The sequence below is a fragment of the Cryptotermes secundus genome, unplaced genomic scaffold (genome assembly GCF_002891405.2).
Source record: "Cryptotermes secundus unplaced genomic scaffold, Csec_1.0 scaffold312, whole genome shotgun sequence".
In the NCBI taxonomy this organism is placed as follows: domain Eukaryota; kingdom Metazoa; phylum Arthropoda; class Insecta; order Blattodea; family Kalotermitidae; genus Cryptotermes; species Cryptotermes secundus.
This window is the reverse complement of record NW_019727091.1, coordinates 622,617-640,551: the sequence shown is the minus strand read 5'-3', so window position 1 is coordinate 640,551 and position 17,935 is coordinate 622,617. Positions and strand designations below refer to the sequence as shown.

Here is a 17,935-nt window from a genome sequence, read left to right as displayed (position 1 = left end):
GGTAATGACTGAGCAGTGGAAGAAATGACCTCAGTGTAACTTTAACAACTGCAAAGAGCTATTGCAATTAGTTAATAAATGTTAGTAATAATGGCTTTCCTAAGAGGACATTAAATAATCACATATTATGTGGAGCTAACGAAAAAAATGGAGCACCTCCTTACTGAAATACAGTTGATACTGTGAACTGTAAGATACATAGAATACTTATCTTTATGAAAGTTGAAGGTGGGTAAACTTGAAGGGAAATTCTGTTTCCATCAGAGATACCTGTATTCAACTTCGTAGCTTTGCTCACAACTTACACTTAAAAGCTTCACAGAACATAGTCTTGCTGTTACATTGATGTATTTTATTATATTGGCTACATTATTCTGTTCAGTATTGAACTAGTGAACATGTATATATTTCACCTTTTTAAGATTCATTATATTCCTTCAGTTATTTTATTATTTTGGCCATATTATTCATTTAGTATTGAACCCATTAAAATGTATATATTTTTTAATTTTCAAGATTTGTTATATTCCTTCCAGCCAACCTAGGCTCATATGGGAAGCTAGGCTCTGCCTGTAACAAACCAGGACAAATGTGGAGTGATAGAGGAGTAACACCTATTTAAAAAAACCATGGTTTAGCTGGCCTGCCTGATAGTACCATGTAAGGGCCCTTAGCCAGGTATGGTGAAGCCCTCAGTTGTGCCCAAGGCAGAGAAGAACTTCAGAAGGGCAAGGACAGCGGTTGTGGCCACTCTGTACTGCTCAGAGGAAATGATAAACTGCTGTCTTGCAGTCAGAGGAGAGATCACCAAAGACTAAGGGAAGGCTACAACGAGAGAAAATCAAGGCAGGGGTAGCTCTATAGGCATAGTGGAGCCAGAGCCCCTTTGGGAAAAAATCTGTTAACAAATCTCAGTCCTCCAAGGTATGGAAATTGAACCTAGGCCAGCAACCTATCTCCATAAAAGGCCCAGTCACTAAAAAAGTTCAACAAAGGAAAGCCAGCAAGATGACTAAGGCAATATAAATTGTTTAAAGACTTGAAGGTGATTGTAGATAAATGGAACGTGAGGACAGTATTGCAGTTGGGGAAAATGTAAGAAATAGTTGCAGAGATACAAAAAACACAAATTAAGATTTATAGCACTATAAGAAATATGCCAGAAAGGAAATGGAAAGATTACGAAAGGAAGTTATACTTTATACTGTAGGTGCACCCAAGAACAGACAGGGCGTTATGGGACCAGATTTTTAGTGATGAAAGAGGTAATGCCATTTAATGAAAGGATTTGCAAAATAAGAATAGAGGGCAAAAATCACAATATTAGTCTAGTGTATGTGCATGCACCAAATGATAAAGATGATGAAATGAAAGAAGTATTTTATGAAGATCTTCAGAATATAGTAGATAGAATAACTAAGCATGAAATACTATTAATAATAAAAAAAGTTATCCGTGTAACATGCCTTGAAGGACCATAGAGTTGTGAGTCGTCAAGGCTCCCACAGTTTCTCTAGACATCTGCTCACAGATGGCAGTAAGATTGTCAGTCTTATGTGCTGGCTTGTGAAAGTATAAAGATGCTGGCCTCTGACATGTTAGCATCAGTCACGACTACGCTTGCATCCAGAGATCACCACAGCAGTGACTACTAGTACCAGAACTGCAGCCAACTCTGTGAGCCACTCTCACCTCTATCCCGGTGGCTCGCAATCACTGGGCTGCACCAAAGAAGAACATCGGGCTGCTACAAGGAATCACGCCGCACTAGCTAGCTCACTGCCATGAAACTTAAGATAAGTTGCCCTTTTCAGGCCCTCCAATATCACTGGTATTATTCAGACACACTCTGCACTTGTCTGTAATACCCACTCTAAGCGCATTAAACATTTGTTCTTATAGTCTTACATGGTTGTCTCTGTTGACATCGACATCCCACAAAGGAATACAAGATTCCTAGAAAAGTATGTATAATATGCCTTACTACCTTAATGCTCAAGAATACAACAGCTAAAGTTAAGATAAATAATGAACTGTCAGAAAGCCTGATAGTAAATACAGGTGTTAAACATGGAAATCTGATGTCAATGCTAATATTTAATGTGATAATGTATCAAGTCCTGAAATCAATGGATATGAGGGGTAATACATTAACTAGACTAAGACAGGTACATATATGCATATGCAGATGACATTTTAATAACGGCAAGGATAACACAGGCACTGACAGACATTTATTAATTAACACGAATGAAACAAAATATAAGAAATGCTGCAGGAACTAGCTGAAAGAACGAATAGTGGATCTGGATGGAACTTAAATTGAGATTATACAGTCATTTAAATATCTTGGATCAGTGGTAGATACAAATACTATGATAGAAGAAATGAAAGCAAGAATCAGTGCAGAGAATAAAGCTTATTTTGCTCACAGAATGCTTTTTATGCATAACACACTTTCAAAGAAATCTAAGTTTAAACTCTACAAGTCAGTAATAAGACAGATATGCCTCTGAAACGTAGGTGCTTAAGAAAAAAAAAATATACCAATATTTGAAAGGAAGATCATCCAAAGGATCTATGGGCCTACTGTTGACCCAAACGGTGTGAGGAGAACAAATGAAGAAATAAACAGAAATATTGTGAGGTATATAAAAGCCTAGAGACTTGAATGGCTGGGACATTTGGAAAGAGAGAACAACAAGGAAAATAACTTGTTAGAAACCGTCATCAAGACCTAAAGGATGACCTAAGAATAAATGGGAAGATGGTCTACATTGTAGACCACATTCCACTTTCTTCTAGACTCTACAAAACCTTCAAATCATGAAGATCAAGAGCTGGAAGATGCTTGTACGAAGGAAGGAGCAATGGAAAGAAAGTGATGAGTTAGCCAAGACCTGTCTTGAATTGTAGAGCTGTTGCAGAAGATTATATTCCATCAGTTATTTTAATATTTTGGCCACATTATTATGTTTAGTGTTGAACTTCGAAACACAAGTATGTTTCACAGGATTTTGAGGTTTGTCACAGTTTCTCGAGTATCATTATACTATTGAAATTAATAACAAATGGAAACCTCAGCATTACTGCTCCATATACATGATTTATAATACACTAATGTAACTGAAAGCTATGTTCTGTGTAGCTTTCAAGTGTAAATTATAACGAAAATTATGAAGTTGAATACAAGTATCTGTGATGGAAACAGAATTTTCCTTCAAGTTTACCCACCTTCAGCTTTCCTAAACACAAGTATTCTATGTATGTTACAGTTCACAATGACCATCGCATTTTGGTAAGGGGGTGTTAATTGATATAAATGAAATGTTCATACTTGAAGGCACTGGTGAGAAACTTTCTTCCCATAAATAATGTTGCAACCTGATCTCTTGTACTGCAGAGGTTCTTAATCCGTTGTGTGTTTTCTGTTTTTGAACTGAGTTTGATATCACTTCACTCATGCCGCTCTGGATGAATTCAAGTGAAGTGATATTAAACTAAGTTCTGAAACAAAAAAGACACAATGGAGTAAGAACCTCTGCAGTACAAGAGGTCAGGGCTGCAAATTTATTTATAGCTACTATCTTTGTGAACTAGTGATTCTTTGTAAGGGGTCAGTACACAAAGGCGGGGAGGTATGATAGCATACCTTCTTACCGAACGGGTAAAGGCTGGTGGTATGATTAGTATACCTTCTTACCGACCGTGCTCTCGGCACTGGTGGCAGCCACTCAGTATCAACAGACTTGCCTCCGAATATTGAGGCAGCAGTGATGCTCTCATGACGTCACGGTGGCGAAGGTGGCTGTGTAGTCGCCAATAGCATTTTGTTTCCAAGGGCTGAACAAGGTGTACAAGCACGGACCGCACGGACAGAAGGGTTGCGACAGGTTAAGGAGAAGGAGTTTGCGTTGTGAACTACATATCTTACAAATTTGAACGTGGAATGTCTGCTGGGTCGAAGCAGGGAAGTGGTGATTGTGATGGAAATATGAACAACGCTAATAATTCGAGAATAATGGGTGCACTTCAGTATCCTACAGAGGAAGAAAGGAATGTGACATTACAGACGAATCAAACAAGGCAACCACACAGTTTGCAGGATCTGCTTAGGTTTAGTATTGGGGCAACCACAACGGGACACAATGCGTCAAGTTCACAGAACGTACCCGGCCCGATGGACGAGGAGGTAATTGGTTTACGATAATAAAATAATCCATGTGTTCAAATACGTTCATATTATCTGCTTGATAACAATACTTTTTTAAGTCAGATCACGTGTGCAAATACACTCTTCTAATAGTGTAATAATATCACGCACACATGGAGCTAAGCCCTTCTGGAGAAGCCGCCAATTGTGCAGCTACCCAAGAACTTCCCAGCATTTTATGGAACCTGAAGGATCATTACCAAGTTCACAAGAGCCCACCACTGGTCGATATCCTGAGCCAGATGGATCCAGTCCATACCATCCCATCTGATCCGTCTCAGATCCATTTTAATATTGTTCATCCACATACATCTTGGCCTTCCAAGTGGTCACTTTTCCTTATGACCTTAACACCAATATCCTATATTCATTCCTTTCGCCCCCATTTGTGTAGCATGCCCCACCATTCTCATCCTCCTTGACTTGATCATTCTAATTATACTTGGGGAAGAGTACAAGTTATGAAGCTCCAACCTCCTGTCACCCCATCTCTTGTCAGTCCAAATATTCTCAACACCCTGTTCTCAAACACACTCAACCTTTGTTCCTCCCTTAATGTCAGAGACCAAGTTTCACACCCATACAGATTCACAGACAAAATTGTAGTTTTGTATATTCTAATTTTTCTGTTTTTAGACAGTAGATGAGAAAACAAGGTTCTGGACTGAATGGTAACAGGCATTACCAAAATTCAATCTCTTAATTTTCTCCTGAATCAAATTAAGATCTCTTACTGTTCACAGAATTACTGGGGTTTTGGACTTTTTCCATCGTCCAGAATTCTAGGTAATAGAGGACACGACATTTTGGAAACTGGATGTTTTTCCATCTTCAGGTGAGAAAGGAAGACATCTACTCAGTTGGACCTGTTAGAAAGAGCTAATCTCAGTCTGGTCCAGTGATTGAGATTAACTCTTTCTAAGGGGTCCAACTGAATAGGTGTCATCCTTTCTCACCTGAAGACAGAAACAGATCCAGTTTCTGAAATGTTGTGTCCTCTGTTACCTAAAATTCCAGACAATGGAAAAAGTCCAAAACCCCAGTAATTCTGTGTGTCATCCACCATCATCAGAACTCTTTAGAATCTCTTACTGTTCCTAAATATTTGAACTGTGCCACACTTTCAAAGGATATGTTAGCTGTCTTTATGCCATAATTTTGACCTGCACTGTGGTGACTAGAGAGCAACATATACTTACTTTTCTGTGTGTTTACTTCTAGACCAACCTCCTTACTAGCGTCCATTAAAGTCTGTGTGCTTTTCCTTATGGTATCTATATCATCTTATCGTGGTGGTGGGGTTTGAGAGCTCCTGAGACCCTGAGAGCTATGCTGGTGGTAGCATAGCTACTGGTAGCGCCACCCAAGGTCAAGGGGTAGGAGCCAGACAGAGAGGGATACCCTGGTCCTCCAGGTTGGGGGTTGGGCGTGAGGCTAACAACCTCACACTGTAAAAACTAAATTGTTCAGAAATCCGAGGAAAGAATAGCCGGACGGACCTATTCAAGACGACCTGGAAAATATTTAAAGGATTTGAGAATTGGATCTTGGGATGTACTGTCTCTTTACAGAGCCAGAGCACTAAAAATGCTACTGGAACAACTAGATAGCTATAAACTAGATATCACTGCTATACAAGAACTGAGTTGGTTGGTTAAAGGAGTCATGGAAAAGAGGGATCATGTTGTATTCTATAGCTGTCAGAAGAAGAGTCACATGTTTGGAACAGGTTTTATTGTTAATAAAAAAAGGAAGCATCTTATTTTAGGCTTCCAGGCAAAATCTCATAGAACATGTAGGCTATGAATTAAGGGAAAGTTTTTTAACTATAGCCTTATTTGTGCACATGCCCCAACTGAAGATAAAAGTGATGAGGAGAAAGACTCCTTTTATGATGAATTGGATGAAATACATGGCAAATGTAGAAAAATGGATTGTAAGATAATCATAGGGGACATGAATGCCAAAGTGGGGAATGAGGATGTATATAGATCAGTTATTGGAAAACATAGCCTACATAACAAGTCAAATGATAATGGGATGAGACCAGCATAGACCATCAGCTGATGTGTCCCATTTAATTTCTGTCCCACATGGTTTTCCTGGACCTTCTTAATGGCATATTCTAAAGCAAAGTTGAAAAGTAGTGGCAATAAAGCATCTCCTTGTTTCAGATTATTCTGGATAGGAAAATTAGCTGACAGATGTTTACCTAAACAGACTTTACTGTGTGTTCTTTTTTTAAACACATTTTAATCAGTCTAATTAGTTTCATGGGTACACCAAAGTCTATCAGAATATTGTACAGTACTTCCCTCCTAACTGAATTATAGGCTTCCTTCATCCGGAGATAGGGACTAGCTCTGTCTATTGACCCCAACTGAGTAGGTTTTACCTGAGGGCGGGGACAGAATCTAGTCTCTGAAACGTTGTGTTTTAAAAAATAGACAGGACGATTTTTAGACAATAGACAGGATGATTAATAATGTAATGTAATTGTCAATGGGAAATCATCACCTTGATTCTTAATGGTTTTATCTCCACATTTTATGGAAGGGAGAAAACAAGGATACAGTGTTTGAAATGAATAGTGAATGTAGGAGCTAGAGCAGAAGGGAATTTCCTTTTCTGATTTTCATTATGAGCTTACTTAGTTTTATCATGGATGTACAGCATTTATGCCCACTGAACTAAGTGCATTTATAACCCAAAAAATAATGAAAATTTGAGACAGAGGCAATAAGCCCATATCATAAGCTAGATCTGCAAATTCCTTTGAAATTCTGTGTGCACAAAATTTATAATGTTGTATTTTAGCGTCCTGTTGCACTGATCTTCATGTAAAATTGAGTGCACTAAAAGACGGACATTGCTTACATATCATGGACACACAAAATTTCGTAGCTCAGACTTCACCCCTCAGAAGTTATTTGATTGAGAGATGGACATGTGGACATAGCCGTATGAATGAATAAAATACAGAGCTGAGTCTTTATAATAAACTAGAATTACTTTGTTAAAAATCTAAATGCTTGTGTAATTGTGACTCAAGTTAGGTGGAGTACAAATTATGATTATGTATGTGGAAGATGGTTTGAGTTGTGTCATATATGTAATAGAACATATGTCTGTTGGAGATAAGCTGCAGTTACAGCTTTTATCACGTGACATGGGATTAAGATGTTTCCAAAAATGTTTTCAGAGGAAATCCTTTTTGGAAAAGATTTTGAAATCAGTGACTGTTGATGTAATTGAGATATTGCTGAGTGCTGTTGATGTCTTGAAGACAGCTGGAAACCTTGAATTAGAAGATGACCCCACAGAAAGTGAAGAAGCGCTGGAACAGATAGCTAATTATGTAGACAGCATTGATACTGCTAACGGTATGTGTGATTTTATTTCCTGGTTTATCATAATTTTAAAGAGTAGAATATTTTCCTGTTGATTTTGATTCTGCTCTCGAGTCTTTGCATCATATGGAAGCGGGCAGTTATTCAGAGACCACAAGTAAATATTCCCCACTTCACCGCAGAATACAACTGATCACTTCCTTCTAGCAGAGGTCATGGCGCTGCTACGTTCCTACAGTGTGATGTGTGTTTGTAGAACATAGGATAATGTACAACAGAAGCAATTATATATAAAAGTGTTATTCTTTATTATGTGTCAGTCTCATCATACTCCTTTTATATCAGGATCTAACTAACTTCACAGAGCTGCGCCCTTCTTTAGAAGCCGCCAGTTGCACAGCCGCTCAAGAACTTCCCAGCAATTTATGGAACCCAAAGGTTCATTACTGTGTTTGCAGTACCCTCCACTGGTGCCTGTCCTGAGCCAGATCAATCCAGTCCATACCACCCCATCCTATCTCTGTAAGATCCATTTTAACATTGTTCACCTACCTACATCTAAGTCTTCCTTTCCTTCTAGATTTCCCATCAGTATCCTATATGCATGCCTTTCTGCCCCCATTCGTGCTACATGCCCTGCCATTCTCATCCTCCTTGACGTGATCATTCTAAGTGTACTTGGGGAAGAGTACAAGTGATGAAGCTTCTCATTATGCAGTTCCCTCCTACCTCCCACCACTTCATCCTCCTTGAGTCCAATATTCTCCTCAGCACCCTGTTCTAAAAGACCGTCAGTTTGTGTCCTCCCTCAATATCAGAGACCAAGTTTCACACACATACAGAACCGTGAGCAAAATTATACTTCTGTATATTCTAATTCTTATGTTCTTAGACAGCAGATGAGAATTCAAAGGTTTTATACTGTATAGTAGCAAGCATTACCTGAATTCATTCTCCTCATAAATTCCTTCTGAATCAGGTTTTGATTTGTTATACAAGGTGATATGTCTTTGGCTTTATAAAGAAAAAAGCAATCTACAGGACTAAAAAATCCCACAAGATCTCACCGAAATCAGTCCAAAATGGCTTGTGAAGCAAGCACTTGAACACGCTTCTGATCAGCATTGAGACATTTGGGGACCCACTTAGCTGAGAGCTTTCTCATGTCTAAAATCTTGTGAATGATACAGCCTATTCTTTCTCAGGATATTGCCACAGTCCCTGCTATCTTTTTAGTGGATATTCTTTGATTCTTCAGGATCCTGGAAAGAATGGCATCCAAGTTTTCTGGAATTGTCACTTGAGTTGGTCTCCCAGAACATTCTCTGCCTTCAGTGCTCAAATGTCCTGTACTGAACCTAGCAACCCAATTCTTGAATGTGGAGTATGAAGGGCATAGTGTAACTGACATATCATTGTAAATTTCTTTGACTGAGTTCCCTTTTAGGAAAAGATATTTCATCACCGCTTGACACACTTTTGCAGTGAAATCTCCAATGTTTTGTGCCTTCTTCACTTCAGATCTGCAACAAACATGAAATAATCAGCTACAATTATGAAATTTAGGTCAGACACATACAAAACAGTAAACTTTGATGTGATAAAAGTATTATTAGCATAAAAGTAGGTGAAATAGGAAAACCCAAAGACTTCAGCACCCCAATTATCTGAACTGTGCCACATTTTCAAAACATCTGTTAGCTATCTTTATGTCATGATTTTGCCCGGCATTCTGGTGATGAGACAGCAACATATACTCAGTTTTCTCTGTAATTATTTCTAGGCGAACCTTTTTACTAGCGTCTATAAAAGTTTGTGTGTTTTTCTTTATGGTATCTGTATTATCACCCAGTAGATTCATATCATCAGCATAGACCAACAGCTGATGTGTCCCCTTTAATTTTAGTCCCACCTGGTTTTCCTGGACCTTCCTAATGGCTTATTCTAAACAAAGTTGAAAAGGAGTGGCAATAAAACTTCTCCTTGTTTTAGACCATTCTGGATACAAAAATCATCAGACAAATGTTTACACATACGGATGTCATAATATATGTTTCATTTAAAACATTTTAATCACCCTAACTAGTTTCATCTGTACCCCATACAGTATCAGAATATTGTAGAATACTTCCCGCCCTGTTGGTCTAAGTGCATGGGGAAACCCACCCTCCAATACAATACAGTACTTCCCTCCTAACTGAATCGTAGGCTTTCCTGAAGTATACGAAAAGCTTATGTACTGTCTCATTGTACTCCCATTTTTTCTCCAGTATCTGATAAATGCAAAAGATCTGACCAGCAATTGATCTGTTATGTCGAAACCCACACTGATGATCCCCAATAATTTCATCTATATATGGATTGAGAGAAGGATATTGGGTAAAATTTTGTATGAAATTTATAGCAGTGATACCGCACAATAATGGCATTTTCTATGCGTGTTACCACATGATGCACTGTGGTTTCAGTAGATTTACCTATTTGGTAAGCATGTTGGTTTCGGTGCAGAGAATGAATCTTCAGTGGACCATCCCTAATGTGTTTATCTACTACTTTCTCCATTGTTTTCAAAAGGAAAGATGACAGGTATAATCAAGTTTCCCGGGCTTTGGTATAAATGTCATTTTGATTTGCCTCCAGGCCATAGGGATAAACCCATGCGCCATGCAGGCTCTGAATGTGGGGCATAGGTGTGGAACTAAATGTTACACCCCTTGCTGCAGAAGTGCTGGTACAGATCTCAGAATGTAATATTTCACCTCCCTCTTGAATCATTTCTGCCGGAATTTGATTACTACCTGGCGATTTATGCCTTTATAACATTGCAATAGCAACTTCAACCTCAGGTACTGACAGCTCAGCTGTATGTATTTCTATATGCCCAACCTCACTGACCCTAGGTTCATTCAATAACAGAGAAGTAGCTCTTCCACCTCTTCAAAATGTAGGAATCTGCAAGCAGCTTACCATTCTCATCCTTCACCAAGTTACTTCTAGGGTGATGACCCCTTTTATATTCATTTATTCCTCTATACAGGTCTCTAGTGTACTTGTTCTTACTGTACATTGCAAGCTGGTCAATTCTTCTTTCAGCTATTCCCTCTTCTTGTTTTTAAATGCTGGCTGGCTTCACATATTATATTGTGNCAGCTCAGCTGTATGTATTTCTATATGCCCAACCTCACTGACCCTATGTACATTCAATAACAGAGAAGTAGCTCTTCCACCTCTTCAAAATGTTGTGATCTGCAAGCAGCTTACCATTCTCATCCTTCACCAAGTTACTTCTAGGGTGATGACCCCTTTTATATTCATTTATTCCTCTATACAGGTCTCTAGTGTACTTGTTCTTACTGTACATTGCAAGCTGGTCAATTCTTCTTTCAGCTATTCCCTCTTCTTGTTTTTAAATGCTGGCTGGCTTCACATATTATATTGTGCAGATTATCCCCATTTATTTTGCTTGGATCCTGTAACCACTGCAATTTGACTTGTTTACTTTGAGCTAATAATTATCAGTATCCTTCATCGAACCATGACTTATGCTTCTTCAGTTCATGATAACCTAGAATCTCTTTGGCTGAAATTTTATATTCTCTCAAATTGTTTCCCAAGCTCTGTTAATGTCCACCTCATTTTCTAAGTTTCCCAAAGGCATGAACCAATTTCAAATTTCAACATGATACTGCTCTTTACCCTCTACCTCATTTAATTTCTTGAGATGGAACTTCTCCGTATGAAATCTGTGGATTGTTTGTTCACTCACTGCCAGTCTCCCTCTAACTCATGATCTGCTGCCATTAACGATTGAACATCAAGTATACTTGAATGCAAGCTCCTGTCTCTCAAAATAGGGTCAGTTTGGTTCTGAGGTTTTCCATCAGGAGATGTCCAAGTAAATTTATGGATGTTATCGTGTGCAAACATCTTTCTTTAGACAATAAGATTTTTGGATGGGACAAATATTGCTGCTCTGACACCATTATCATTACTAATTTCATGCAAACTCATTCCAAATTGTTGGTTTGAAAGTGTCTTCCCTACCTACTTTGGCAGGGATACCTCCTCCCAAAATTTGTATATGATATTTAGGGAATTTATTGAATACACATTCTAGTTCTTCATAGAACCTCTTCTCTACATCGTTGATTTTATCCTTCTTTGAAGCATAAACATTCAGAACAATGATATCGCATCACTGACCTCTTAAGTGTTATGTACAACATACTATCAGTAACAAACTCTACCCTTTTAACTGCTGATGTAGTTCACTTATGTATGAAGAAACCTGTATCTGATTTATGTTTCTCATTCTGATTTACATAGAAAAATGTATATTCGCCTACTGGTTTGGTGCCATCTCTGTCCCATCTGACATCTTTTATTCCCACCTAATCTAACTTATATTTTGATATTTCTTCTACCACTGTCCTGAGGGAACCTGCCCTCTACATACTTCTTACATTCCACAAACCAAATCTCATGTCTGTTTTCTTTAGCGTAGGTTGTTTATCCAAAGAATTTGTCCAGGTCTGAGGCCTTTTGTGACATTTTGTAACAAGCTTAATTTTAATGGGGAGGAGTTGTTAGCCCTACACCCAAACCCAGAGCTGGAAGACCACCTGTTGTCGGCTGTCTGTGACTCCTTATTCAATGTATTTGCAGCTGCCCTCCATATCTGGGGACCATCTCCTCCATCCGCAACCCGAGGACACGCCATATTACATATATATTTTTAAAAGGGAGCATCACCTATGAAATTAAATGCCACAATAACAAATTTTAATGTTCGAGAATTTTTAATGTCCCATCGCTGGAGAGATAAGAACATGGAACATGTACACTTAACTGCTTAAACTTTTTCAGCATGTTTGGTGAATGTGTGTGCATCCACTGCTTTGACTGCTCTGTGGTTTCAAAATTCACAAATGAAATCCGGGCGTCATCACCTGTTATGATGTGACTGAGAAATTCATCACCATCTTTGTGATATTGCTCTAAAAGGTCAAAGGTTAAGCCATTCTCTGCATTTGATATGGACCCATGAGAATTTTCAGAACCCATCTTGCACAAAACTTGTGATGATAGCATAGCCTAACATAATAATCTTCTAGAGAAGAGTGCATGAAATTTATGGAAATTCACATGAAAGTTCTAAAATTGTGAAGTGTCATCTTTCACTACAGATGGCTGATCACTTCATTCTTCATCATGAACATTTGTTCACCCATCCTGGAATATTCTACACCATTGTGTTACAGTTCCTTCATTCATAACATTTTGGATGTGAATCATGCATAATTCACAATGGATTTCCCCAGCACTCTTGTTTTTAGTGTGAAGAAAGTGGATAACAACGAGAATTTTGCAGCAGGCTGGATCATCAATCACAGGACACATCATGACTCACTCTGTAGAGCAAGAGCAAACTCTAGGTGACTAGTTATCTGATGGTTTACGGGGCAATGAGTCATGTGACATTACCTTGCATGCATGAGCTCTCCACTGCTCCCACATTAGCTGCCTAGAATAAATGGAGGTTACTTTCTAAATAGCCCTCATATATTGTACTCATTTCACTAATGTTAAACTTTGATTTAGATTTCCACAAGATTGGAGGGTTCTGCATTTTTCGTCCGTGCTTGGACTCAGCCCATGGCAGTTTGCGATGGAGAGCAGCAGAAATTATTGCTGAATTGACACAGAATAATCCGTATTGCCAGGAGAGAGTTTTAGAAGCTGGTCTGTTACCTGTACTTCTCTCTCTAGTTGATGTAGATCACAGTCAGCAGGTTCGGATAAAGGCACTGTATGCCCTTTCATGTAAGTTGTTCCTTGACACCGTTGGTTTTCAAATCCATCAGGTAAAGCAGATTGTACATTTTCATGAGTTTTGCTGGTATACAAAACACCTGTTATACAGGGAGGATTTTTATTTTGTTGACCAGTCCCAAGGCTCTGCACTTCTCAGTGACCATTGCACTGCCAGCTGCAAGACGCATACGGATTTTGCTGATGAGTTAGCATGTCTGCCAGCTGCAAGACGCATACGGATTTTGCTGATGAGTTAGCATGTCTGCCAGCTGCAAGACGCATACGGATTTTGCTGATGAGTTAGCATGTCTGCCAGCTGCAAGACGCATACGGATTTTGCTGATGAGTTAGCATGTCTGCCAGCTGCAAGACGCATACGGATTTTGCTGATGAGTTAGCATGTCTGCCAGCTGCAAGACGCATACGGATTTTGCTGATGAGTTAGCATGTCTGCCAGCTGCAAGACGCATACGGATTTTGCTGATGAGTTAGCATGTCTGCCAGCTGCAAGACGCATACGGATTTTGCTGATGAGTTAGCATGTCTGCCAGCTGCAAGACGCATACGGATTTTGCTGATGAGTTAGCATGTCTGCCAGCTGCAAGACGCATACGGATTTTGCTGATGAGTTAGCATGTCTGCCAGCTGCAAGACGCATACGGATTTTGCTGATGAGTTAGCATGTCTGCCAGCTGCAAGACGCATACGGATTTTGCTGATGAGTTAGCATGTCTGCCAGCTGCAAGACGCATACGGATTTTGCTGATGAGTTAGCATGTCTGCCAGCTGCAAGACGCATACGGATTTTGCTGATGAGTTAGCATGTCTGATGGCTGATATTATTCGGAATGAAGTAGCTACAATTCACAGATCACAGGAGGTGTTGAAAGTGATGTTCCCCTATATATGGATAAAAAAAAAGGTAAAGCTATCCCTGTAACAGGCCATGAAGGCCCATAGGGTTGTGAGATGTTGAGGCTCCCACATTTTCTAGACATTCGGCTCACAGATGGCGGTAAGATTGTCAGCCTTGTGCGCTGGCCACCCTTTACCCCTCAGGAAGATTCCTGGTACTCATTTCTGTTAGAGGTTGAGTCGACACCAGGGCCATAGTGCGACTGGTAGGATTAGGTAAGTTTAAAAATCTAGTGACTTCATTGGGATTCGAACCCATGACCTTCAGGCTTGAAGCATAGTGCCTCAACCAACTACACTATTGCATGCCCCCCTACATGTAACTATATCTTTTGTAATTAATTGTTTAATTAAAAAACACGGGTACAATGATCCTTCTTGCTCTTAACAGCACCCCAGACACCAGCTTTCATTGAATGGAGCAGGACTTTGTGGATTACATGTGGATTGTATGAACTCCAGTAGCAATTATTTTCAATATTTATGTATCCCTGCAAGTGAAATCACTCTTCATCAGAAAAGAGTGTCAATTGTGGATCAGTCTCACTTTCGATGACAGACTGTAGAAACCAACTGCAAAAATGAACCCTGCTATCTGTATCGCATGGGTGGATTACTGTTGTTTATAGGGTCTTAGCTTCAGCAGTTGTGTTCCCATTCCTGCACTAGACTTTGACACTCCAGTGTTTTGCTAGACGTTTTAGTGATTTTCTAGGTGTATATTCAAGTCTGGCCTCTGTGTCGTCTAACTTCTCAATAAGCACTTGGCACTTATGTTTTTGTTGCCTGTCTGTTAAGAGGGCCGTTGCGAGTTCATTCACCAAATTGTGAATTGTTCATCTGCTGAGAAGCCATTTCATCGCAGAATTTATGTCAGGATTTTTACCGACACTTTCTAGCAGATTCATGTTACATGTAGGTGACATACAGAAATACACATTGCTCTAAAGTATACAGCACCGTGATGTACCACACTGCTCACTAACTGTAACTCAGAACAAATGGCTAATGGAGCTGATAACTGCTGCATACTGCTGACAGATCATAAACAAACTCCCATTCATGAACCACACTGCTTGCCCTGAAACATATTGCTGTCAAACAGTTTACAAATTAATTTCTTCCCTTCATTCCAAACGTTATCAGCCATCAGGCATATTGATTCATTGGCAAAATTTGTGTGTGCCTTGCAGCTAGCAGTGTAATGGTCACTGTGAATTGCAGAGCTGTCAACCCATCAACAGAAACTCTCTGTATGTGGAAACAAGGGTAAAAGTTCCATCAAAATTTTCGTTCATTGACCTTGTATCAGTGAAAATAAATAGCTTTATACATATTTGCCTTGATCTTTTAGGATGATATATTGACATGGATATCTTTTATTGCTTTGTAGTGCTCATGGATTTCTTGTCATTTTTGACATGATTGATAGGGAATATTAAAGCTAACGGGATTGTAAATGAATAGAGGAGGGGGGGCACTCATCTAGCAAACAAGGTACAATTATTGTCTTTTTGGGCATTATCTGTTGTCCCCCCCCCAGAGGCTGGGCTGTGTCTCAATCCTCATTTAAAGCCTACTCAGTTGGGCTCAATCAGTAAAGCTAGTCCCTTTCTCCTGGGTTAGGGAGATAGGGACTAGCTCTCTCGATTGGACCTCACTGAGTAGGCTTTTGCCCGAGGGTGAAGACAGAGTCCAGGCTCCGAGATGATATTTTTAAGTAGAAAACAGAATGATGGATAATGTCCAAAAAGGCAATAGTTGTGTTGGTATACCATTGTCCCATTGTTACAAGTTTTTGGATGTTATTAGCAAGCAGGTTATTGAAAATACTAGCTGTACAGATAAGATTCCCTACAGATGTTACAATGAAGCAGAAATGAATCTAGAAGAGAGTCCTAGTCAGTTTACTGTATCTCCTACTTTACATTATGCTCAAACCAAAATTTCTTGTATGGAAAATTTTGACATAAAACAAATCTTGAGATCGACAGTTGAGAAGGTTGGTGCAGCAGTAACACTCTATATCTGTATTCCGGAGCGTCTTGGTTTGAATCTCTGCTGAGTGAGGTTTTTTGTAGTCTCCCTTAGTCCCTCCAGGCAAGTATCTGGATAATACCTAGATTAGGCCAAAGCCACTTTATTCTGTCACCATTCCTATTAGTTTTCTACCAAATCATCCTACCATTCAGTGCTGTATAGTCTGAGATACACCCCCAAATACCAGATTTGATTGAAACCCATTCAGTAATTTTGGAGAAGAAACAGGGTGGTGGATGATTAGGTATTACCTATTGATTTTAGGTACTTTGTTTAGAGAATGACTATAAAGGTTTTGTGGCCACATAATTGGCGTGACATATATCATGTTTTGGTAGTTATTTTTTTGACATCTTTTTAGGTCTAATTAGGGAAAATAACCGTGCACAGGAAGAATTCAGTCAACAAGGAGGTTACCCTGTTCTGCTTCGAGCCATGCAAAGTCATGTTGAAAAACTGCAGATCAAATCAGCATTTCTTCTGACATACATTTGTCATCACCAGCCTGCTGTCAAAGGTAATGCAAATGTGAGCTCCAGTGTTTGTTCTGAGATTCAGCTTTTGTAATTTCTGCCACAGAAATAATGTTTTGATGTATGCATTTAGTTAATCTTCTTTGGAAATGACAAAACCACTGTAATGCCTATCATTAGAAGACTGCTTAATATTTTGTCATGTAGAATTGTGTTCTGAGCTTCAGTGGTATCCAAAATTCTTGCATCACTGTCCTAAGCAGTTCCTGTCTCTATTATGTACAAGATTTCCTATGTATGCTAAATTTGTGGGAATCTTATGTGCGAGGGGCTGATTGTTTGCCACTTAGCAGTGTGGTTGCAGTTCCTGAGGAATCCACAGCAGTTGCAAATTTTTCCAATTGATCTTACTTTTACTAAGAGTGAATTAGGAGAAGTCACTTTCCAGTAACATCCTATGCATCTAAAAAGATTAATTCACTTTTTTTTTATCAGCACTTGAAAGTATTGTCACGTGTATGGGTGACTAAGATGTGGGTTTGGATTGGTAATTGGATTTAACCTGCAAGTCATAACTACAATTTATTATTACACTACTGCTGATTTATACACTCCACGCTAATTTCTTCAGTCTATCTGCATTAGTCTTCATGGGTTTATAACATGGGAACTTTAACAGTCTCACTGAATCACACAGTCCAAATATTACAAATAAATAAGGTCTTCTAATCACACGTAAAGTTTTCACAGGCCGACTTCTAGTTCTTCCCATGTCTATATACTGGCTTGCTTGCTCATGTGCTTCTGCCACTATTATTTGTAACTTGTAACTGCTTTGCTTCTATAGACAAGGAGTGGACACGGACCTATAGTCAACATACGAAGGGGGACCCAAAAATAAACGGAACCGACCTGTTGCGCACACATGCTTTGTAGTTACGAGTTGTGCTGCTAGGTGGTGTTAGCTGGGGGTCTCCCGCGACTATTAGTGAGCTGGCGTCAGTCTGACTTAAGTGGTTTGTCTGTGGTGCTCTGTTGTGTGCGTTCCTGTTTCAACCCTTTGGCGATTAGTGAGATGGCCGACCAGAAGGAACAAAGAGTGTGCGTGAAATTTTGCTTTCTGTTAGGGA

General features: G+C 39.3%; 1 protein-coding gene across 2 annotated transcripts in view; it reads left to right on the top strand.

Moving 5' to 3' along the window:
- Nucleotides 1-3,790: 3,790 nt before the first annotated feature.
- Nucleotides 3,791-17,935, top strand: part of LOC111864358 (hsp70-binding protein 1) — a 23,842-nt gene continuing 9,697 nt past the window's right edge. Inside the window, exons 1-4 of one of the 2 annotated variants that reach the window (XM_023851561.2) lie at nt 3,791-4,192; nt 7,416-7,596; nt 13,165-13,386; nt 16,694-16,849. In XM_023851561.2, the coding sequence (XP_023707329.1) occupies nt 3,950-4,192; nt 7,416-7,596; nt 13,165-13,386; nt 16,694-16,849 (802 nt within the window). In that variant the 5' untranslated portion in view covers nt 3,791-3,949. The remainder of the gene's footprint in view (nt 4,193-7,415; nt 7,597-13,164; nt 13,387-16,693; nt 16,850-17,935) is intronic. The other variant, XM_023851560.2, reaches the window with a different exon arrangement.